We start from the raw sequence: 23,778 nt of genomic DNA, 5'->3' as shown, positions 1-23,778 counted from the left end.
CCCTCTACCGCAGTGGTCATGGGAGACTCGAGACATGTAAGCCGGAGGGATAATGGCCTAAAATAAGATTTATCCCTTCTTAATAGGGACTCTTGGGAAGTATTATTTTGTTTTTTTGTTTTTTTTTAAGAACGTACAGAAACAAAGTAAAAAGGATGGATTTGGAGACATTAAAAGTAGAAGAATTGGGGGGGCGTGGCCGACCAAGAAACCTACCAGACGTGTATCAAGGGAGCTCCGTAAGGGCCTCACCAAAATAAGCACGGAAAAGCGGTAAAAACGTACTTACAAGCAGCTGTTCACGAACCCCCACCCAGAGACAACCATGGGGAGAAAAAACAGAAAAACCCAGAAGCCGGAGACACCAAGGCAGCCTGATATCAGGCTATCCTTCGAGAGGCCCGCGCCGCTGCCGCAACCCAAAATGGCGCCTGCGCCTCGATACAGCCCAGAGACCTCGGATGACTCTGAGGCAGAGAGGGAATCCCCTGCCTCGCTAGACCCGGGCGGAGCCGCGTCAACCACAGACTCGGAAGACGACTCCTCTCCCTCCACTAAAGGAGATATAAAACGACTCCTGGCGTCTATGCAGCGGATCTGGAAAGCTGATATTCAGCAGACCCAGGCCGAAATTGGCAAAATCCACAGAAGAGTACAGGAGGTGGAGGAGAAGGAGGCCTCCAGAGACCAACAGCACAGCCACACCACAAGCCAGCTGGAAAGACTCACCACTGAGGTCCAGATGCTGAAAAAAACGGTGCTTGGCTTGGAATCCAGGCACCGCCGGCGCAACATCCGCCTTAGAGGGGTGCCGGAGGAGATAGGAGACGAAGTCCTGCTCCCAACGGTGAGGAGGCTGATAACCTCCATGGGCATTGCGGACAACCCAGCAATCCCCCACATAAAAGTAACCTTCAAAAGTAACGACAGCCCCAGAAGCAGCCCCCAGAGATGTCATAGCAGTGACCAGCGACATCCAAATCCGCAGCGCGATCATGAAACGCTCCAGAGAGATGGGCACAGTGCCATTTGAGGGGCGCTCAGTCGAGATTTACAGTGACCTACCCTTTCAAGTCCTTGCGGAAAAGAAAAAATTGGCGCAGGTAGCCAAGCGCCTCAGAGACAACGATACCAAATACCGCTGGGACACAGGAGGCTCCTTGGTGGTGCCCCGAGGGAAGGACGCCCTCACCCTGTCCTCCACGGAGGACCCACAAGCACTTTTTCAATCCCTTGGGCTGCTGGCTGGGCAACAGGAAGCAACTGAACCCATGGAAGTGCAGCCAAACGCACGAGAGAGTCTACCAGAGCACTCACGCTCTACCAAGAGATGGACCGCGACAAAGATCAGTAGATTAACTACCAGACCATCCGTCCACAAGACACCGTGACCCTTCGTTCACCATCCTCCTGACACCCATGTGAACTCTGACTAAGAGACCTAAAGCCCAATAGGGCATACTATGCTCCAAGTTCTGGTTTTTTTTTTCCCTTCCCAAAAGTTCCTATGATATATATATACAATATACAGTGTCAAATGTGATATTGCATGATAAACTGTTTTACTTGCCTTACCAATACTATGACAAAGATGATTAATGCGAAAATATTTCAATAAATTTCAAATTGAAAAAAAAAAGTAGAAGAATTGATTGAGGAACTGTAAATGTAATATGAAGGAGCGGTCATTGCACTCTGACTAAGCCTATGATAGCTTTGTATGATTCCTACCTGGGATGTATGTGGGGCTTAGAACTCAATGATTTGTACACCTGACACCGCTATAAGATAGTCCCTCCGGGTTATCTACCAGGTCTTTTATTATGAAACGGAGTTTCCTCTCTTCCAAGGTGAGATGCAACTGAATCAAAGTCTCTTCCTGCATTAAACTACTACACTATACCACACGATACATTAAAAATAGGAGGTATTTGGGGCGGGGCCTGACCGCCAAGCGAGCCAGACGTGAAACGCTGGAGCTCCTGCTCTACTAAATCAACAAAAGGATTTAATTCCTAATATACTGGCCTCCGAGACCAAATCTAACTGTTCCTGGAAGCAGGGGACACCCGGGCAAGCTGTCTGTCACTTCAAACGAGGACTTGTCCTATTACTTACCGGGGAGTCCTGTTGCGGCCTGCTGGGAGTGGGGCGAGGGAGAAGCGGCCGAGCTCTGAATCTAGACTGGGTTCGACAACACCCCTATTCCCCCCCCCCCCCCCTCGACCGGTGGGGGTTATCCCGGTCTCCCCGGAGCTGACTAAGCACGTCCGCAGTTACCTACCAAGGCGAGAACCCTGCGGTGACCGGCTCTCTGAGATCCTAAAATGGCGGATCCTCTTAATGTGAACTCAAACACAGCGAGTTCCACCCTGGGGGATTCCCGCGACTATATCGCTGAGGCCATGACACGGCTTGACCTGATCTTCCACCGCTTTTGGCTCAAACTCCGGCGACGCCTTGCAGCGGGGCCCGTGAAGAGAGTGAGGAAAGGCGGGAAACCAGCGGCACAGGGGCCTACTCAGGGCACAACTACAGTGAAGCAGCATGTATACCCACACATATGCCCACCCAGGCCGAGAGCCACACGGGGCAAGCAAGCCCTACATCTCCCACGAAGATGGAAGATAGACCGCACACAGCGGCGAACAGCATCTATATCCTCCGATTACCCTAAAAAAGGGTCAGGCTCGGACTCTAGAAGTACCCGAGTCGGTGGTACACAGATGGCGGCTCTCACTTGGACCTGGGGCTGGAGAGGCACCCGACCCTGGAGAGAAGTTATCCCTAGCCATGAAGCAATTCTGCCACTGACTGGTATAGGCTGAGGCTCAGCAGCACTCACTCAGAGACACTGGTCACGGACATCCTTACGAGCACTGTGATTCTAAGTTGATTTGATTTTCCTTTCTTTGTAAGGTGAAATAGTAGCAAGTAATATTTCCGAGACCAAAATCGTATCTTGCCAAACAAGACCACGCTAGGCGCTAAGCGCTATTCAGCATAACGTTGTTTCTTTTTCTTTTTTGTGGTTTTCATGTTATGTTTTTTGCTAAATGTCATACTGTTTTGAAGGCCCTCAGTCGCCCACAAGTGCATACCACTAGTCACAGCTAGATATGGTTCTGCGCTTGCCTTTATAATCTACAAAAATTGTGCATGTTCTCCCTAAATGCCTCCTCACATGTAAGCTCTCCTATACTAGAATTGTATGCTACCTGACCATGCACTCCAGGAGATAGGGTACTGTACTAATACCACTGCTTAACGTACCTAATAATACTGGCCTTACCAATATGTATACTCCACCTAAGTCTATTCTGCTCCAGCTAATATGTTAACGTACTAGCAGAACACAGGGAGACCTATGGCCGGGGACCTAATCCCATGAAACCTAAACGTGCTACGTAGCGTGCAAATCATTATTTTAATGATCTCTTTCACGTCTCTTTCCTCTCTTACTCGAGTAACTCTGAATGCTAAACTTGTCGAGTCCCGCATAAACCATGTTATAATAGCTTGAATATCTTCATAATATGAAAACTGTGCTAAGACCAAACTGTCATACATATTGTACTATTGTGTCAAACTGCATTTGCATACGCCGCTGTGGCAGTGTAAGATGCATTGTTATCACTTGCACAACGAAAATAAAGAATTAAAAAAAAAAAAAAAATAGGAGGTATTTTATATCACATTGTTTCTTACTAATGAAACTTGAGTCGATTTTACTGTCCTAGAGGATCTTAGGAACGGTAAACAAAGTTCCAAAAGAAATAGTTTTCCCATTATTGAGTTGTAATGTTACAGTGCAGTTTTAATAATCAAAATATAAGAAATAAAAAAAACCTAGAATCCATGAGTGTACTGAATGAGTAAGAAGGTTTTATAAGCTGGATTACAAAGTACTGTAATGGTAAAATGTGACAGGCGGGTTCTCAGACACCCGCCCTGGCCTGGCTGGAACTCAGGAAGTGAAAATTTTTGGAATTGGCTAAGGTCTAGTCCAAGTATTGCCATTTTTTCAATAAAGTATTTTCAGTAAACAAAAAACCAACAAGCTTTAGAAATATCCCGGACTCTGTCCTAAAAAGTGGGTACAATTAATTTTTCTCTTTCTGATGGTATTTGTTTGGTGCAGTCACTTGAAGAACCATTAAAACATCTTGCTGTTTCATTGTCCCATATCCCTTCCTTATGTTAGGTTTTTGGGAACACCTTACAAGGACGGGTTTATTCCAAATTGTACACAGCTGCATTATGATTGGTTGTATAGACAGCCAATCACATTGTGTATTTACCAACGTTCCATCCAGGTCTGTAACTTTAGTGGTAAAACTTAAAGGAACAATATCGTGTTAGGAATACTAAACTGTATTCCTAACACTATAGTGTCCCTCTGTCCCTGTGCCCATTCCCTACAACCCCAGTGAATAAAGGGTTGTTAAAAATATTTTTTCAATGACCTGATTTCAGTGCCGAGGTCCCTTGAGCGGGGTGAATGGTCTCTCCTATTTCACTGTTCGGACCCTCTGCCATTGGGCACCTTGTTTTATGTGACCTCTTTAGTGTGTCTCTAACCTTTCTTAGCTAATGATTTACTATTTTTCTATTTTTTTTTTTATTGTGTTCAGCAAGTTGATACACTAACAAGCATCACAGTGTCAATAAGTATGTAGTAAATTGGTACAGTAATACGGATTACAGTCACTGAATTTGCAGATGTAGCTAGGTTACAGAAACTTAAAATATATTGCCGGTAAGGACCATGGATGCGTCTGAGTTCTCTGGTGTGTTGGTGGTATCCAGTTGTCTATTCTATAACAAGTACCAGTTGACGATAGTCTGGCTAGTATTTAATGGCGAACACTTTATTTTTTATTATTATTATTTTATAAATAATGATTCGGTGGAGTTTAGGTGGAATGATCGTTTCCCAGTTGTGGAGGGCTATATGTGGCTGAATCCACAGTAGAAGCGAGTGATCGGTAGATATGAACCAATCATATATGTAGGACCAAACGGGTCCAAGAGTGTGTGGGAGGGGTCGGTCTCTGCATTCACTCTGGGGGAGGGAGAGGGCATGGAGGAGGAGAATCATCGAAATGTAGTTGTGATGTGGTTGTTGTCAATTTGCAGTGTGTGTTCTGCAAGTTGTGACCACCTCAGCAGCTCATTCTTTTTTGGTACTTGTAATTTTGGTACTGATCTATGCCTGTATCCATTAGTTTTCTAAACTCTTACAATCTATTAGTCTTTACCTTCTCTGCTGGAAGGCAATTCTATGTATGTGCAGCTTTTCATAAATATAGTATTTGGCTATTGTAGATTTTATTGCTGTTATTATAGTTATGTAAAGGTGCGATGCATGCGCAATAAGGGTGACGACTTTCACATAGATGGAAAAGGAAATAGGATAATGTGTGTTTGTATAAACAGCCATCGTACAAGGTTTTAAGAGAAATATATAAATGGAAAAATATAGACGGTTGTAGTTTGTTTAACATGGAATAAAATGCACATTGTACAGATTATCACATGTTTTAATGAGAGGTGATATTTGATATAAGAATGAATCATGACATAAATTGGTTTATACAGTGAGAAGATATAATTCTTATTACACAGCTGCAAATCTACAGAATAAACACAATAAATCATTCAATCATAAATAGTAATAAATCATTCTGACTGTGCTGGGGCCACGTGTTCATAATCTCTGCCATATAATAGCATGACCAATCTGCAGATATAAAAATAAATAACACTATGTGGGGTAATATTGCATATAGAGCCGTTAAGAATTGTTTCTATTGCATTTATCGAGAAGTGGATAGAAGGCACGCACAACTTCCCAATTATGGGTACTCCACTAAGGCCTGATATTATTTTTAAACATTTGCCCCTCCAATTTAAGACTATGTCTTCTTGTTGTGGTAATTTTTCTTCTTTTAAATATAGTCTCCTCCTTTACTGTGTTGATTCCCTTTATGTATTTAAATGTTTCTATCATATCCCCCCTGTCTCCCCCTCCCCTCCCTATGTCCTATTGTTCCCTCTCTCTCCCCCCCTCCCTGTGTCCCATTGTTCTTTCTTTCCTCCCTCCCCTATCTGTGTCCCATTGTTCCCTCTCACCCCATCCCTGTGTCCCATTGTTCTTTCTCTCCCCCCCCCCTCCCCTCTGTCAGGGTACCTGAAGCCTCTACCTCTGAGAGAGGTAGAGACTTAGAAGTTTATCCGTCCGGACGGCATGTCTCCTCGCCCCTCGCGGTTCACTCGGTCTTGCTAACGCCGGCCGCGAGGGAGTCACTTCCTTTTATAGCAGGAGGACCGGAGGTCGACGTCATGACGCCAACCCGGAACGTCCTGTCACTCAAATCTCGGGAGACGAATCAGGACTCGCCGGAGGCGTGTCTTCTCTCCCTAACCAGGATACTTAACAGTGGCTCTCTCATTTACTCATTGCCCTGTCGTGGTTCTAGTCTGCCTAGTCACACAGTGCTTTGTTATTCTCTTGCCTTTTGGTTCTGACCCGGCTTTGGTATTTACTCTCCTGTCTTTCTGTTATCCTTGACCCGGCTTGTCTCTCGCTTACCTGTCTTCTTGTTCCCTCGACCTCGGCTTGTCTCTGACCATTCTATCGTAGTTTTACGTTAAGTCCGGCCATTCTAAGGACCGGTATACGTATCTGCTACTCTTTGTACTCTGCGTGTTGGATCCCTGACCCGATCCTGACATTACGACAGGGCCATGGATCCTGCAGGTACAAATTGTCAGCTTGGTTCCCCTGATCCTAGGTTTGACGCCATGGATCATAGGATGGATCAGATGGCGCTAGCACTACAGGCGCTGCTATCACGTCCTATTAATCCACCTGAGGAGATGCGTAATACGTCTGCTTCTTCTGTGGGTTCAGGGCTAGAGGTAGTTACTGTAGTTGCTTCTTCCCGAGTTACCCCACCTGTACGTTATGCTGGTTCTCCTGAGAGGTGTCGTGGGTTTTTGAACCAGATCAGTATCCATTTCGAGCTACAGCCCCGTTCCTACCCTACTGATAGGGCAAAAGTGGGATTTATTATTACCTTACTCATTGAGAAAGCTCTGAGATGGGCTAATCCGTTGTGGGAGAATGATAATCCATTAGTCTATAACTATAATGCCTTTGTAGCTGCTTTTAAAAGAACTTTTGATCCCCCTGGCAGGAGGGTCAATGCAGCCAGATTACTGTTGCGCCTTAGACAAGACAACCAAACACTTGTGGATTACGCACTAGAGTTTAGGTCTTTGGCGGCAGAGGTAAAATGGAATGAACAGGCCTATATAGACGTATTTTTAAATGGATTATCCGATGTAATACTTGATGAGGTAGCGACAAGAGAGCTTCCCGAGAACCTGGAAGACTTAATTTCCTTTATCTCTCGTATTGACGAACGTCTAAGGGAGAGGCAGAATACTCGAGATAGAACCGGTAAATCTTCCTTTAGACTAGCACCATCATTTCAAATTTCTGAAACCAAAACTCCACAGGTTTCAGAACCTATGCAGTTAGGCCTTACTCGTCTGTCAGAGGAGGAGAGACAGTACAGGAGAAGGGAGGGACTGTGTATGTATTGTCGAGCCAGAGGTCATGTACGTTTGAGCTGTCCCAGTCGTCCGGGAAACGCTCGCACCTAAGTTTCTCTAGAGGACAGACCTTGGGTGTTTCGATTTTGTCCTCTACTCATAACTACAAAGAACATAGACTCCTATTACCGGTCTCTTTAACTTGGGAAAAGGGAACTTTAGAGACTATGGCATTGATAGACTCCGGCGCTGCTGAGAGTTTTATCGACCAAAAGTTTCTCACCAAACACACTATCCCATCCCAGTTAAGGAAGACACCCTTGGCTGTTGAGGCCATTGATGGTAGACCTTTAGTTGAGCCTGTGATTTTCCGGGAGACCACACCTCTTAACTTAACTACTGGTATTCTACACAAGGAGGAAATATCCCTACTACTCATTTCATCTCCTTCTGTTCCCATAGTCCTGGGATACTCCTGGCTTAAGAGACATAACCCCGTTATAGATTGGAGATCAGGGGAAATAGTTTCGTGGGGTCAGGATTGTCAAGAGAATTGTTTAAAGAAAGTGTCACCTCTTTGTAGTGTCAACGCACTTAATAACGCTACCGACTCTACCAAAGTACAGATACCGTCCTTGTATCAAGATTTAAAGGCAGTATTTGACAAAGGAAAGGCTGATACCTTACCACCACATAGGCCTTTTGATTGCAAAATTAATTTACTTTCTGGTACTATGCCCCCCAGGGGTCATGTATACCCTTTGTCTACGAATGAAAACTTAGTTCTAGAGGAGTATATTCGTGAAAACCTAGACAAGGGGTTCATTAGAAGATCCTCCTCCCCTGCTGGGGCTGGATTTTTTTTTGTTAAAAAGAAGGATGGTTCTTTAAGACCCTGCATTGACTACCGAGGTCTTAACAAGATAACCATTAGAAATGTATATCCGATTCCCTTGATCACCGAGCTTTTTGATCGATTAAAAAGTTCTAAGATTTTCACTAAGTTAGACCTTAGAGGTGCTTATAATTTGGTGAGAATTCACGACGGAAACGAGTGGAAAACTGCATTCAATACTCGATATGGGCACTATGAGTATACTGTAATGCCTTTTGGTCTCTGCAATGCCCCGGCGGTATTTCAGGACCTTATTAATGAGGTTCTTAGGGAGTTTCAAGATGACTGTGTGATTGTATACCTTGATGATATACTTATACATTCCAGGGATATTGAAACTCACCACGGACAGGTCAGAAGGGTTTTACACAAACTTCTTCAGCATGGCTTATACTGCAAATTAGAGAAATGCAGCTTTGACCAATCCCAAACTACCTTTCTTGGTTATGTGATTTCTGGGGAGGGGTTTGAGATGGATCCGGAGAAGCTCCAATCCATATTAGATTGGCCTTTACCTAAGGGTCTCAAGGCTATTCAGAGATTTATTGGTTTCTCCAATTACTACAGACGTTTCATTAAGGGATACTCCTCTATCATTGCTCCCATCACCAATATGACCAAACAAGGGGCTGATACTAAGAATTGGTCTACTGAAGCACTTCTGGCTTTTAAGACACTCAAGGAGCTGTTTGCTTCCGCACCAATTTTAGTTCACCCTGATACTACACTACCTTTCCTACTCGAAGTTGAAGCTTCTGAGACAGGTATAGGTGCCGTTCTGTCCCAAAGATTGGGTGTAGATAAACCATTACATCCTTGTGGATACTTTTCCAAAAAATTGTCAGGTACTGAAAGCAGATATGACATTGGTGACAGGGAACTACTAGCGGTTATAATGGCCTTAAAGGAGTGGAGACATTTGTTGGAGGGTACTTTGCATCCTGTTACTATTTTGACAGATCATAAAAACTTATCCTATATTGGAGAGGCTAAACGACTATCATCTAGACAGGCTCGTTGGTCCATATTCCTCACTCACTTCAACTACGTACTCACATATAGGCCAGGTTCTAAGAATTCTAAAGCCGATGCCTTGTCTCGCCAATATGAACCTGCTGCCGTATCTGAGCCGGTTTTGTCCTCTATAGTACCCAAGTGTAACATTATCGCTAACACTACTCTCAAAGTCCATTCTCCGCTACTTGATCAGATAAGGAGCTTGCAGCATCTGGCACCTAGACTGACTCCGGCTTCCAGACATTTCGTTCCTCCTGAACTCCAATTGGAGCTCTTACAGTGTCTTCACGAGAGTAAGGTGGCTGGTCATCCGGGTGTTCGCAAGACGTATTCTTTGATCTCCAAGGATTTCTGGTGGCCTTCGTTACGGAAGGATATTAAGGATTTTATCGGAGTTTGTGAGGTCTGTACTAAAACTAAACTACCGCATTCGCTTCCTTGTGGCCTTCTACAACCTCTGGAAATTCCTGACAAACCTTGGTCCTGTGTGGCAATGGACTTTATTGTGGATTTGCCTGTTTCTAAAAGGCACACTGTTATCCTCACCGTAGTCGATAGGTTTACCAAGATGGCACATTTCGTACCTTTGCCTAAACTCCCGACTTCTCCTGAATTGGCGGAGATCTTTGCTAAAGAGATTTTTCGCTTGCATGGGATTCCTTCGGAGATCACTTCTGATAGAGGCTCCCAATTTGTTTCCCGTTTTTGGAGATCATTCTGTTCTCAATTAGGCATCAAATTGAATTTTTCGTCCGCCTATCATCCTCAGTCTAACGGAGCTGCCGAACGAACCAACCAGAAGATTGAGCAATACTTACGTTGTTTTGTTTCCGAACACCAGGACGATTGGGTCGGTTTGATTCCTTGGGCGGAGTTTGCGCACAACAATCTCGTTTGTGACTCTACGCATTCAAGCCCCTTCTTCATGAACTATGGCTTTCATCCATCTATTCTTCCCTCGGTTTCTCCTTCCCAAGGAGTGCCGTCGGTTGATGTCCATGTGGCCAATTTGAGGAAGTTGTGGGATCAGACTCGACAGATTCTTCTACACAATTCTATGCTGGTTAAGAAACATGCTGACAAACGTAGAAGGGCGGCCCCGAATTTTGTTCCAGGCGATAGAGTTTGGTTGAGTACTAGGAATATTCGCCTTAAAGTTCCTTCCATGAAATTCGCTCCTCGTTATATTGGTCCCTACAGGATCTTGACTCGAATTAACCCAGTGGCGTATCGTCTAGCTCTCCCAGCTACTTTACGCATCCCGAACTCCTTTCACGTGTCATTGCTGAAACCTCTAATCTGTAACAGATTCTCCTCCACAATCGCCCCTCCGCGCCCTGTTCAGGTGGAGGGTCAGGAGGAGTATGAGGTTAACTCCATTATTGATTCTCGTGTCTCCCGGGGGAGAGTACAATATTTGGTTGACTGGAAGGGTTATGGTCCTGAGGAGAGGAGTTGGGTACCACAAGAGGATGTTCATGCTCCTCGCCTTCGCAGGGCATTTCACTCCCGCTTTCCATCTCGCCCCGGCTCCTTCCGCCCGGTGGGCGTATCTGAGAGGGGGGGTACTGTCAGGGTACCTGAAGCCTCTACCTCTGAGAGAGGTAGAGACTTAGAAGTTTATCCGTCCGGACGGCATGTCTCCTCGGCCCCTCGCGGTTCACTCGGTCTTGCTAACGCCGGCCGCGAGGGAGTCACTTCCTTTTATAGCAGGAGGACCGGAGGTCGACGTCATGACGCCAACCCGGAACGTCCTGTCACTCAAATCTCGGGAGACGAATCAGGACTCGCCGGAGGCGTGTCTTCTCTCCCTAACCAGGATACTTAACAGTGGCTCTCTCATTTACTCATTGCCCTGTCGTGGTTCTAGTCTGCCTAGTCACACAGTGCTTTGTTATTCTCTTGCCTTTTGGTTCTGACCCGGCTTTGGTATTTACTCTCCTGTCTTTCTGTTATCCTTGACCCGGCTTGTCTCTCGCTTACCTGTCTTCTTGTTCCCTCGACCTCGGCTTGTCTCTGACCATTCTATCATAGTTTTACGTTAAGTCCGGCCATTCTAAGGACCGGTATACGTATCTGCTACTCTTTGTACTCTGCGTGTTGGATCCCTGACCCGATCCTGACACCCTCCCTGTGTCCCATTGTTCTTTCTCTCCCCCCTCCCCTCCCTGTGTCCCATTGTTCCCTCTCTCTCCCCTTCATCCCTGTGTCCCATTGTTCTTTCTTTCCTCCATCCCCTTGTTCCTTCTCCCCTTCCTTCCCTCCCTGTGTCCCATTGTTCTTTCTCTCCCCCTTCCCTCCCTGTGTTTTTGTTCTTTCTCTCCCCCTCCCCTCCCTGTGTTTTTGTTCTTTCTCTCCCCCTCCCCTCCCTGTGTTTTTGTTCTTTCTCTCCCCCTCCCCTCCCTGTGTCCCATTGTTCTTTCTCTCCCCCTCCCCTCTCTGTGTCCCATTGTTATTTCTCTCCCCCCTCCCCTACCAGTGTCCCATTGTTCCCTCTCCCTCTCCCCTCCCCTCCCTGTGTCCCATTGTTCCCTCTCTCTCCCCTCCCCTCCCTGTGTCCCATTGTTTCCTCTCCCTCTCCCCTCCCTGTGTCCCATTGTTCCCTCTCACCCCCTCCCTGTGTCCCATTGTTCTTTCTCTCCCCCATCCCCTCCCTGTGTCCCATTGTTCTTTCTCTCCCCATCCCCTCCCTGTGTCCCATTGTTCATTCTCTCCCCCTCCCCTCCCTGTGTCCCATTGTTCTTTCTCTCCCCCCTCCCCTCCCTGTGTCCCATTGTTCTTTCTCTCCCCCCTCCCCTCCCTGTGTCCTATTGTTCTTTCTCTCCCTCCTCCCTCCCTGTGTCCCATTGTTCTTTCTCTCCCTCCTCCCTCCCTGTGTCCCATTGTTCCCTCTCTCCCCTATCCCCTCTCTGTGTCCCATTGTTCCCTCTCTCCCTCTCCCCTCTCGGTGTCCTATTGTTCCCTCTCTCCCCCTCCCCTACCTGTGTCCCATTTCTCCCTCTCTTCCCCCTCCCCTCCCTGTGTCCAATACCCTCCATTTCTCCCCCCTCCCTTCTCCTCCCTGTGTCCCATACCCTCCATTTCTCCCTCCTCCGCTCCCTGTACCCTCCGCTCCCTTTCTCCCCCCTCCACTCCCTGTATCCATACCCTCTCTCCCCCTCCTCTCCCTGTATCCTATACCCTCTCTCTCCCCCTCCCCTCCCTGTGTCCCATACCCTCTCTCTCTCCCCGTCCCCTCCCTGTATCCTATACGCTCTCTCTCTCCCCGTCCCCTCCCTGTATCCTATACCCTCTCGCTCTCCCCCTCCCCTCCCCTCCCTGTATCCTATACCCTCTCTCTCGCCCCCTCCCCTCCCTGTATCCTATACCCTCTCTCTCGCCCCCTCCCCTCCCTGTATCCTATACCCTCTCTCTCGCCCCCTCCCCTCCCTGTATCCTATACTCTCTCTCTCTCTCTCTCTCCCCCTCCCCTCCCTGTATCCCATACTCTCTTGCTCTCCCCCCTCCCCTCCTGTACCTTACTGGCCGCGGTTCCCGGTCTGACAGGAAGTGCTCGAACAGTGCTGACAGCACAGTGCAGCTCTCCCTTCCTGCCAGACCTCCGGGAACCGCAGACCCAGGCCGGTGCAGCTGTGCACCGGCCCATAAGGTATCCTGGAGTGAGGGGTCCGGTCACAGCGGCGACCCCTGTGACCATGGTCGGTATGCCAGTGTCTCCAGTACTGCGTACAATACTCCAAGTGAGGTCTCACCAGTATTCTGTACAATGGCATGAGCACTTCCCTCTTTCTACTGCTAATACCTCTCCCTATACAACCAAGCATTCTGCTAGCATTTCCTGCTGCTCTATTACTTTGTCTGCCTATATTGCTGTTAGTCTCTACTGCTCCCACAGGAAGGCTATTCCAGGTACCTACTACTTTTTATATATTACTGTAAGAAGGTGCTTCCAAATAACTACTGCCCTATCAAGTGTGATTGCCTCCCCTTACCCATAATCCTACGTCCGCAATCTAATAAGGCTCTAGATTCTATTAACATCAGACCCAGGTCCAGACTGGAAGCATCGAGGTCGGCCCTGAGAGAGCAGCTAGGCGTGAGGCCCACCCCATTATAATTGTTTGTGTATGGTTTCCTAAACCCCTTGCCTGTTTGGTTGACAGAGAGTCTCTGTCTGTTTTGGGTCTACACCCTTTGCATACATAGCCCCCTCTCAATCCGCAGACTGTACTGCAGGTGCCTTTTTAAATTAACCCTAGTTATACCATGCAGTTTAACACTCTCTACTTCCTCGAACAGAGAGAGGAGACCGGGGCATGTTACTGAGCAACAGAGTTAGAAATGTAACCTGTTTTACAACCTTTTAATGACCTGTGACATGTTGTGACAATACCTTCCAATCTAGGGAATCAGGTGTTGGCTAGTTCACTGACAACATTAAGCTGGCAGGGAATTATGGGAATTGTAGTTCAACAGTAGCTGACATTGCAATGTGACAGCCCTACCATAGAATCTAAAGGTGTATGCTGAAAATGGGAGATAGAAAGTCTGCATGGCTTGTCTCTCAGAGCAAGGTAATAGTCTCTGTATAATAATCACTGGTGTAAATAAAAGTTGCAAATTAAAGTTCACTGTGCTCTAAACAGACTAAAATGAATACAGTTCACAACAAAGTATCAAGATAAAAGTGAATCGATAGGGGGACAATGTCCCCAGCTAGACCGGGTACTCAGTGTCCTACCCGGGTTAATGAGATGTGGGGTGGGAAAGCTGTTAATAGTTTTATTGAAAAGCCTTCTTGAAGAAGTGAGTTTTCAGTAATTTCATTCATTTTTTTTTTAAAGCTATAGGACATACTTGTGTATTAACGAGGACAGTCAGATAGGAGCAGTGTTGTGAAAAGATTTGTAAGTAAGGATCAGAATTTGATATTGAGCCCTACATCTTATGGTAAAGCAATTTATGGACCGATAGAAGGGGGAAGGTGTGGGAGGTGCGAGAAGATAAGAAGATTAGACTGCCTGCAGCATCCATTATTAACTGTTGTGGGGCAAGCTGGAAGTGCATTTGACCAATAAGATGTGGCTTGCATTAATCATGGTGGGAGATGATTGCAGCTTCGACAAGCACCTGAGCTGCATTCAGCATTCAGTGGGGTCAGACGGAATGAAGATGAATGAAGCAGGAGATTGAGGATTGGATGTGAGCAGTGATGGAGAGGTTGGAATCAGAAAGAATGCCAAGGCAACAAGTCTGTGAGGTAGTGTTGATGGTAGTACCATCGACTTGGAGGGAGATAGACACGGGAGTAATACTGCTCAAAGGAGGAAAGACGAGACGTTCTGTTTTGGAGAGAATGAGTTTAAAAAAAGAGAGCAATCATCTAGTTGGAAACACAATTCGAGAGACGTGGAAAAAAATAGGATAGGACAGGTTCATTTGCACGTTATCAGCATAAACATGAAAAATGAAACCAAAGGAACCATTTATTTTACTCCCATTAACAGTATAAGTTGAGAATAGTAGAACAACACAACAAATACATTTTTAAGATCTAAAAGTTTAAAAATATACTTTACTCCCTCTACAAGAGTTAGGTTTAAAAAGGATTAAGATCTCACAGGACCCTAGTCAAGTTACTTGTTTGGGACCCCCTTCATTCTGCAGCCCTCATCTACCTCCTGGGCGCTATGGTTAATACAGTGTAATACAGTGTATATGTTACAATATCGTTCAACAAGCCTAATAGTATCCCTTCTTTTATTGATATGACAATTTTTTTCTTTCATTTGCAAGGTTTTGTTTTGTCCTTCAATATCGACACACGGAGGCCACAGGTTTTCCGTGGACCAGAGGCAGCGCAGTTTGGGTACAAGGTTTTACAACATGAAGCTCATGGACAAAAATGGTAAGTGGCAGTGTCTCCAAAACCCAGGGGTTATCTTCATGTTCCATCCATGGATGGTTCATCTCAAAAATGGCCACTGATTGCAAGTTCCATTAATTAAAGCTTTATTAAGACCTACTTACCCCCAGGATAGTGTCTTCTTTTGCCAGTCTTTACGCATATTTTGTTACAGTTGACTTGCCTCTCTGATTGTAAACTCTGTTTATGCTCTCTTCTCGATAGCTTTGATAACATCTTCCTACCCAAAGTACTGTTCTGTTTATTCATACCTTGACCTATTGACCTCATTCTTGCTTCCACCTGAACAAGTCCTAATTAACTCGGTGACATTTTACCACATTTGCTCAGTGAGGGATTTTAAGCATGCGTGGGATAGGCATAAGGCTATCCTACATATAAGATAAGGCCAGGGACTAATGAAAGTATTTAGAATATTGGGCCGACTGGTTCTTATCTGCCGTCACATTCTATGTTTCTAAGATTCTATACTGGAACTTTGACAATGGTTCTGCATTATAAACTTGGTCGCTTACAGCAAAGTCTTCAAACCACGTGTTTTTCATGTCAAACCATGTTCTGTTAATCTTGACATTGTGTATTTACTCTTTTTCTAATCCCTCTACTGTCCCAATATTTTACCTTTATTCTGCTGTAGATGCATGTCAGAAACCAGCGAATGTTTTGGTCTGAAACTAGAATCATTCCAACCCCTGTCTAATAATGTGTGATCTGTCTAATAACTCCCATATGCCAAATGCATCGGACAGAGGTTCCCTGTACATGGAGATCATATTTTACGTATAGGAAGTGGGTGTCTCTCTGGGGGTATATAGATGACTGTCCTAAACACGGAAATGTTGGAAAAAGAGATCTCACTCTACTCAATCTGGATTTTAAATCTGAATTAATACACAGTTGAAAGAAAGTGGTTTATGGAATAGTCAGTCCAGAGACACCTTCGATCATCTTGTAATGGAATTACCAGACTTGGGTTCATTTTAATGATATTTACAGGTATCAGTGATGGGAACTTGTTACACATGAATAAAAAACCTGCAGGAAAAAATGTTAATCACGACTTTAATGGGAATGTTAACAAACCAAACATCTGTTTAAGTGACCTACTGGCGCACACAGTCTTTCCTTGCAGTGTACCACGGGTCTGCCCTGCTTAAAAAAACTCTTTCCCTCTTTTGCTATAATGTGTTTTGTGATGGAGATTGTAAGCTCTTCAGAACAGTCATTTTCACCCATTCTCCATGCAGTCACTCATGGTCAGATCTGTTGTCTTTCTGCCTATGCATCCATCCATAGTAAGCCCTGTTATTGGCAATCATTTTACTGTCCAAACTTGCTGATTAAACAAGTTCAAGTGCAAGCTAACGACGAACGTGGTCTTAAAAATAATTAATTTGTTTATTGCATTAACACTGGAACACTATAGCGTCAGGAATACTACCTCAAACACTAGTGTCCCTCTGCCTATTATAGGTCCATGCCCCCCCACAAGGTGAAACAAAAAGGGTTTAAAAAACCACTTACCTCTTTCCAGTGCCAATGTCCCGCTGAGCTGGAATGCTATCCTCCTCCACCAACGTTATGCTGATGGGAGAACCTAATTCACATGCTCAACATGTGCCATACGCATTAGTTTCCCCATAGGAAAGAAATAGATCAATACTGTCACATGGGGATTTTGAAGACGGTGGACATCCTCATGCAAAGCGTGAGGGCATCCAATGTCGTTTCATACAGTTAACATATGTTCCAATCCAGGAAGTGCCTCTAGTGGCTGTCTGGTAGAGAGCCACTAGAGGTTGTCTTAACCTTGCAAAGTAAACATTGCAGGGTTAAGGGGACAGGGGCATTGGACCCAGACCACTATAATGAGATGAAGTGGTCTGGGTGCCTATAGTGTCCCTTACATATTAAAAATCTGCAAATTGGCGTAGAGGTAAAGCCTCCTTTAATTTTGCTATTATGTCCCCTTTTGCCATAAATTGGCCTTTTTTCATGGTAAAAGAGTTATAGATTCCATTAGTTGCATTTTTTTTCTTTTATTTACACACTAAACCAAGACAGGATTCCTTTTAAACATATGTTTCTCATTTTTGAAAGAAAATTGGATTCCCAGCAAACAGCGTACCTCTCTGAAAAAATCCCATCTAGGCAGCAGCCAGAGGAAGGTGGGAGGGAGGAAATGGTGACCTTTTAAGGAGTCCTCTCTCCTCTCACAGCCTGTTTTAGGGTCACATTACACAGAGAGTAGTTGGATTTATATCAGGATGTTTGTCTAACCACTTAATGACACCTCATTCCCTTAAAATATCAGCTTCTTTGCATTATGCTAACCAGGCCAGGCATTGCATTGTTGCCAATATTCTGCCTATATTTGCCATATCCATCATATCACATTATGAGCATCAGAAGAGGATTGGGGCTAATATAATGCCCACCTCGTCCTTAATTATAGTTTATGCCAATCTTGTTCACCCTGGTTATTACTCTTGCATCTTGCCGACCTTCTACTGAAGTTAGTGAAGATCAATTTAAACTAATATTATGCAGAATCTCATACCCACCAGTAACGAGGGCTTACTTTTAATACTATCACAAAAACTGGACAGTGTTATGTTACCTGCACCCTTTACTATGTCAGTTTCGCTTGCTTCCTTTAATAAAATAGGGCATGCTAATCACATATATTTTTACCTGGTTTGGTTCCAGTGCATCCTTAGACTTCCAATGTGCGGCAGCGTATTTTGGATCAGATCAGACGAAGCAGGATAATGAAGTTGGACTCCCTGGCCTATATATTTTGAGTCTCTCTGACTATTTCCCGTTCATGATTCCCAATACCCTTAAATGCATTCTTCGACCTGTTTTGAGCTTTTTGGTATTGACCCAGCTTGTCGTTTCGATTATTATAATGTCTGATATCCTGACTTTGGCTAAACATCCTATTGGTGTATCTCTGGCGACCATGATTTTGGCTGTGTTGTGACACTGTATTTTCACTCCTTCTGAAGTATTTTAAACCTGTATTCCTGACCCTATAGTGCTAAACCCACCATTTAGGTGGTTTGCCCCTCTTAAGCCCTGATCTTTAAGTTTAAAATTCACATTATTTCCAGCACTGTGTGGGTCCGCCAGTGCTGGCTCTGTCCCCTTTGTGACATCATCGAAACTGACAATTTTTAACCAATCACATGGGGAAAGTATTGGGTTGGCTAAAATCGACACGGAGGTGGGGCCAAATGCCGTTTTGGCCAATCAGGACCTCCTCATAGAGATGCATTGAATCTATGCATCTCTATGAGGAAATTCAGAGTCTCCATGCAGAGAGTGGGGACGCTGAACGGCAAGGTTGCTTACTGTGCAGCCCTGAGTCAGGAAGCACCTCCAGGGGCCATCTGAGGAGTGGCTACTTGGTGGTGTCCCTAGGGGCAATGTAAATACTACCCTTTCTCTGAAAAGGCAGTGTTTACATGAAAATGCCTGAAGGCAATGATTATACTCACCAGAACAACTACATTAAGCTATAGTTGTTCTGGTGACTATAGGGTCACTTTAAGTCCAGCTATTCTTTGGATTCATAACATGCCTCTCTCCGTTTTTGTCTCTAGCCCCTTGTTAGGACATTTCCCTTTCCCTGTACTACTATGTTAACTACAACTAATTCTGACACAATGTTCTAAAGTAGAAAAGTCACCATGGGAATCAATGGAACAATCCGCAGATCAATCAACATCTGAATTTCCATGGTGTTTCCTCCATTGTGGCCCAGTTTCCTAAGAAAGGGGCACTCTAAACACCATAACTAGTATAGCTTATCGTAGTGGTTATGATGTTTTGAACTTCTGCGTGCCATCTATCTGTCCAACAGCTGTGAGTGGTTTGCCAAAAGTCATAGCTCCTTCAGAAACCAGAGTACGTCCCCTCTTCAGCTGCACTGATAATACAAAAGATCTACTTCTATATCATTCACCCAAAGCCATCCAACCTTGGGATAGAGGTTATAGCTGCAAGCACTGGAGGTAGAGTGGACAATGCAGAAGTGCATGTTCCACATTATCTGAGCATTTACAGAGATGCTCATGTTTGATAGCCAGGAAGAGCCCAGTCTTTTGAGAAACCACTTAAACACAGTTTGATAACAAATGGAAGGGTGGCATCCAAAGACTGTAACCAAAACAGCGAGCTAAAGTTGTTTTGGTGCTTAGAGTGTTAATTGAATATCATGTAGTAAATCACCCCTGCTTTGTCTTTAACAAAGTTAAAGTTTCATTTTTGGGAACTATATCCCAAACCATCTGCTGATGCGTGCCACTGAATCTATGGAACTAAAATCGGCTACGCATTTGCACGAACACCGCTGACCCTTACCTTCTTAGGAACTTCGACGCTTCGGCTGGAATCGAAGTGCGTTCGACAATTCGAACACACTGTTAGACTGGGCTTTTTGCACGAACGGCCTCTTTGGTGCATTCGAATGGGACTTAGACATTTTTCTGTGTGAAATTGACCGACCGCACAGCCCAACTCTATGGAACTCTTTTTGGGCATGAAAATGTGCTTGCGGTCGGTCAAAGGTGACTTATATATATCTCCCGAACGGCTGAACTGATTCGAATGATTTTTGGGTATGTTTGTAATTGAAATGTGCTTATTAATAATATGTGACTATTAATATTGGATGTATAGTTTTAGAGTTATGAAAGTTGGGTAAAAAGTATGTTTAAACTGTACCGCTAATTCTGTTACCTCTCAGGCTAAGGGGAGGAGATGTGTGGGATGTAACCAGTGTGTGATTGGGTAATTCATAATTGTCTGTGGGCGTCTCTCTTGCATGGGAGAATTGCATAAAAGCAGAGTGTGTGTCATTAAAAATCAGTCTTGTTCCAGCATTAAGCTTTGGCTCATGTGTGGATTATTTGGCGATACCAGCATTCTAGATTTCAAATGTAATTGAACACCCAATGCGTTTTACACTCTTGCAGCGCTTATTGAAAAATAAATTTTGTGTGTACAGGTATCTCACATTACAAAGTAAAAAATGACTTACTATTGGATAAATATCGAGGGACTGGTATTCCACAAACTGGTGCTCTAAGAGTGCAAAATGCATCAGGTTATTCAATGGTATTTGTAGGCTTTTAAGTTTGTGCCACTTCTTTTATCACTAAATGTTTTTAAAGAAGTAAAAATAAAATCAAAATAAGCAATCTTATTTTAGTTTGTTGATTATCAAGCTTGACAGCCTTTGAGAAAGGCGCTTTTCATAGCGCCGAAACGCGTTAGGCAGGCAGATAATGATTTTATAATCACGCCACTTTATTTTTCGTTTACACTGTTTGGGGTGTTTATCTAGGGAAAAGAGGAGCTGGAGCCTGTATGGAGCAATTCTTAGGGAATGAGTGAGCCTTTTCTTGGCTATGGTTCACTGATGACTGACTGTTAGAGTAGACAGTGTGAGACAAGTTGCCACATTGGTCTTATCCTGGTCATTCAGTGTAGCCAGCACTGGGGCTGGATGGGGTTTTATTATTAGACTTGGACTCTTGCTATTGAGGTTTCCTTTGGATTACCAGTCAGTATATATCCACATGCTATACTGGTCTAGGCAGTAACCTCTTCTACAGCTATTATTGGGGCTTTAATACCTCTTTATTAGTGAATAGCAACTCTGCATTGAGGATCCCTTTGCACATTCCAGTCAGTGGGTAATTTTAGTACCTTTCACTGTTAACTTTATAAGTGTTTGAGGGTTTCTCTAGCAATAGCTATGTCTTTGTTCTCCCCACAGCAAGAGAGCAATCAATAGGAGTCACTATGCAACACTGATCTAAGCAGTATCCTTGAGTATAGCCAATATTGGGGCTTGAATGTCTCTTAATTCCTAATTGGCAATTCTATTCTGAGGATTTTTCTGCACTATTAGTCAGTACCCGAGTGTCTCTTTAGCACCAGCTTTATACCGGTATTACAATTCCTGTCCGCCCTGTATTGGGAGTCTGTTTAATTTGCACTTACTAGTTAATATGAGTTACTATGTAACACTGTTCTAAGCGGTATCCTCCAGTGTAGCCATTATTGAGGCTTGAATGTCTCTATATTATCAATTGGCAATTCTGTATTGAGGCTTTATCTGCATACATTAGACAGTGTGAGATACAAGTATACTCTATTTTTAACCCTCATTAGGGTTTAAGTGTCTATTTAAACACCAGCTGTTACTACAATTCCTGTCAGTCCTTTATTGAGAGATACTGGTCTCTCCCTTCTATATTTTCATTTGGCAGGGTCAACATCTATACAGCCATATACTCCTGCTCATACTCTTCCCGTAGCTCCCTGAGCTCCTTATATCTCCTCTCTCCCTTCCTGAGTGGGTTATTTATTTGTCATTATTTCTTTTTGTTCATTATCTTTTTCTTTTGTTCATGATTTTGTATACCTAATAAATGATGATTAAATTTTAACAGACAACTGAGATCTATATCTCACCAGTGTTTCTTGGACGTTTGGTCCTGGGTTTACACTACCTTTTCTCCTTTTTGTATACAGTATAAGGGTTATCCCCTATTGAGATGTGATCTGGACACACTGAATCTATCCCCGTCAGGGGGTTACTTTCTTTTTCTTGATTATCAAGCTATGTTTACTCTGAACGTGTGAGCATATCCCCTAAAGTGCAGAAAAGTACAGATAAATTATTTTAGGTTACCCCAGGAATCCCTACTGATCTAAGCTATCCGGAATATGGACACTTACTAGTAATAGCGTTAGTCCTTTTTTTTGCGCACAATGTTGCACGTTTTCATGGTGAACGATTGTCGCGTCATTCCTGTGACACGTAGAACAACAGGATCACAATTAATAGCATCACTTGCCTCATTTTCTCCTCATTCTAAATATATAACACCTGCTAAAACCACACTTCATTGAGCAGATGTTACTAGACTCCCCAGAGTCACATATTCTGAACTCCTGTTTTATTCAATTTTTGCTACGTTTGTGACCTTTGCCCTGGATCTGTTTCATTGTTAATAAACATTTGCTGCCAGCCGTGACCTCTTGCAATACTGACCATAAAGTTGTCTGCTTCCTGTCTGTAATGCATTATTACATGCACCTACACAGTTATACCTGCTTCTGGGTTCCACATTTCTTCGTTGCTAACATAAGCTTTTAGCATAATACCCAGAAACACTTGAGGCTGAAATCGCTGCCAAAGGTGCGCCAACTAAGTACTGAGTTAAGGGTCTGAATACTTATGTCAGTGTGATATATTTTAGTTTTGTTTTCTGTTTAATTGATTTGCAAAGTTAAAAAAAAATAAAAAAATGATAATGCATTGTTCGCTTTGCATTATGATGCATTGAGTATAGATTGATGTGAAAAATGTTTTAAAGAACTATAGAGGGGGGGCGGAGCAAGCTACTGAACCGACAGGTCGCATCTTCAGAGGGCTCCCGGTGAAATCAGCCTAAAAGTCCCAAAATACTGAACAATTACCCCCCAAAAAACACGCTAGCTACCCACGTAGGAAGCAGACATGGGCAGGAAAAGTAAGAAGCCCAAGCCTGATCCGCCCCGGACGGGCACCAGCATAGGAGACCTGTGGCGGCGAGCGCATGGCGCACAAGAGCCTGAAATGGCCGCCTACATGGAGGGCTTCGAGGACTCGGATGAACTGCTCTCTAAGCCAGAAGAGCTCTACCTGCCCACGATACGGGCATCGGAAAAGCCAAACCCGAAGCCTGCCACGCAACTTGACACAGCCCCGGTCACAAAAGCCGAAATGAGGGAGCTGCTGGCAGAGCTCCGCCAGAATATCCAGGAGGACGTGGCAGGCATGCGGAGAGACATAAAGGGCCTCACGAACAGCATGGAAACTGTGGAGCAAAACTCCCACACGCACACTGGGCATGTGGCCGCACTCCAACAGGAGATGAAACTACTACACCAGAAACACGCGAAAGTAGAACAGGCCATGGCTGCAATGGAGGACTCACGACTCGCCCAGAATCTTAAGGTCAGATGCATCTCTGACTCAGTCCCAGACTCTGAACTTCCCCACCTTGTGCGGCGCCTGTTAAACACGATGCTGCCACCAAAACAGGCCAAAGGAGTAGGCCTTGACGGCATGTTTAGGATCACTAAACCACCAACGGCCCCATCAGCGGCAACCAGGGATTTGATCATCAGATTCCAGAAGCGACAAGACAAAGACGCAGTAATGGCCGCAAGTAGAAGCACCGCACCGATCATCTTCGAGGACATGACTTTATCACTTTATTCCCCCTACTTCTCTAGGGGGACTATGGCCTGGCGCTCTACTCTTAGGCCTTTTACCGCCTTGCTCCGCGAGCGCGATGTCAAATATAGATGG

General features: G+C 44.6%; 1 protein-coding gene across 1 annotated transcript in view; it reads left to right on the top strand.

Annotated features, from left to right (window-relative positions):
• The window catches only part of ITGA10 (integrin subunit alpha 10), an 85,123-nt gene that overhangs the window by 7,277 nt on the left and 54,068 nt on the right, over positions 1-23,778 (top strand). Inside the window, exon 2 of the mRNA XM_063439529.1 lies at positions 15,272-15,383. Within this exon, the coding sequence (XP_063295599.1) occupies positions 15,272-15,383 (112 nt within the window). The remainder of the gene's footprint in view (positions 1-15,271; positions 15,384-23,778) is intronic.

The sequence above is a fragment of the Pelobates fuscus genome, chromosome 13, assembly GCF_036172605.1.
Source record: "Pelobates fuscus isolate aPelFus1 chromosome 13, aPelFus1.pri, whole genome shotgun sequence".
Lineage (NCBI taxonomy): Eukaryota > Metazoa > Chordata > Amphibia > Anura > Pelobatidae > Pelobates > Pelobates fuscus.
Note: the sequence above shows the minus strand (reverse complement) of the source record. Positions and strands in the feature narration are given on the sequence as shown.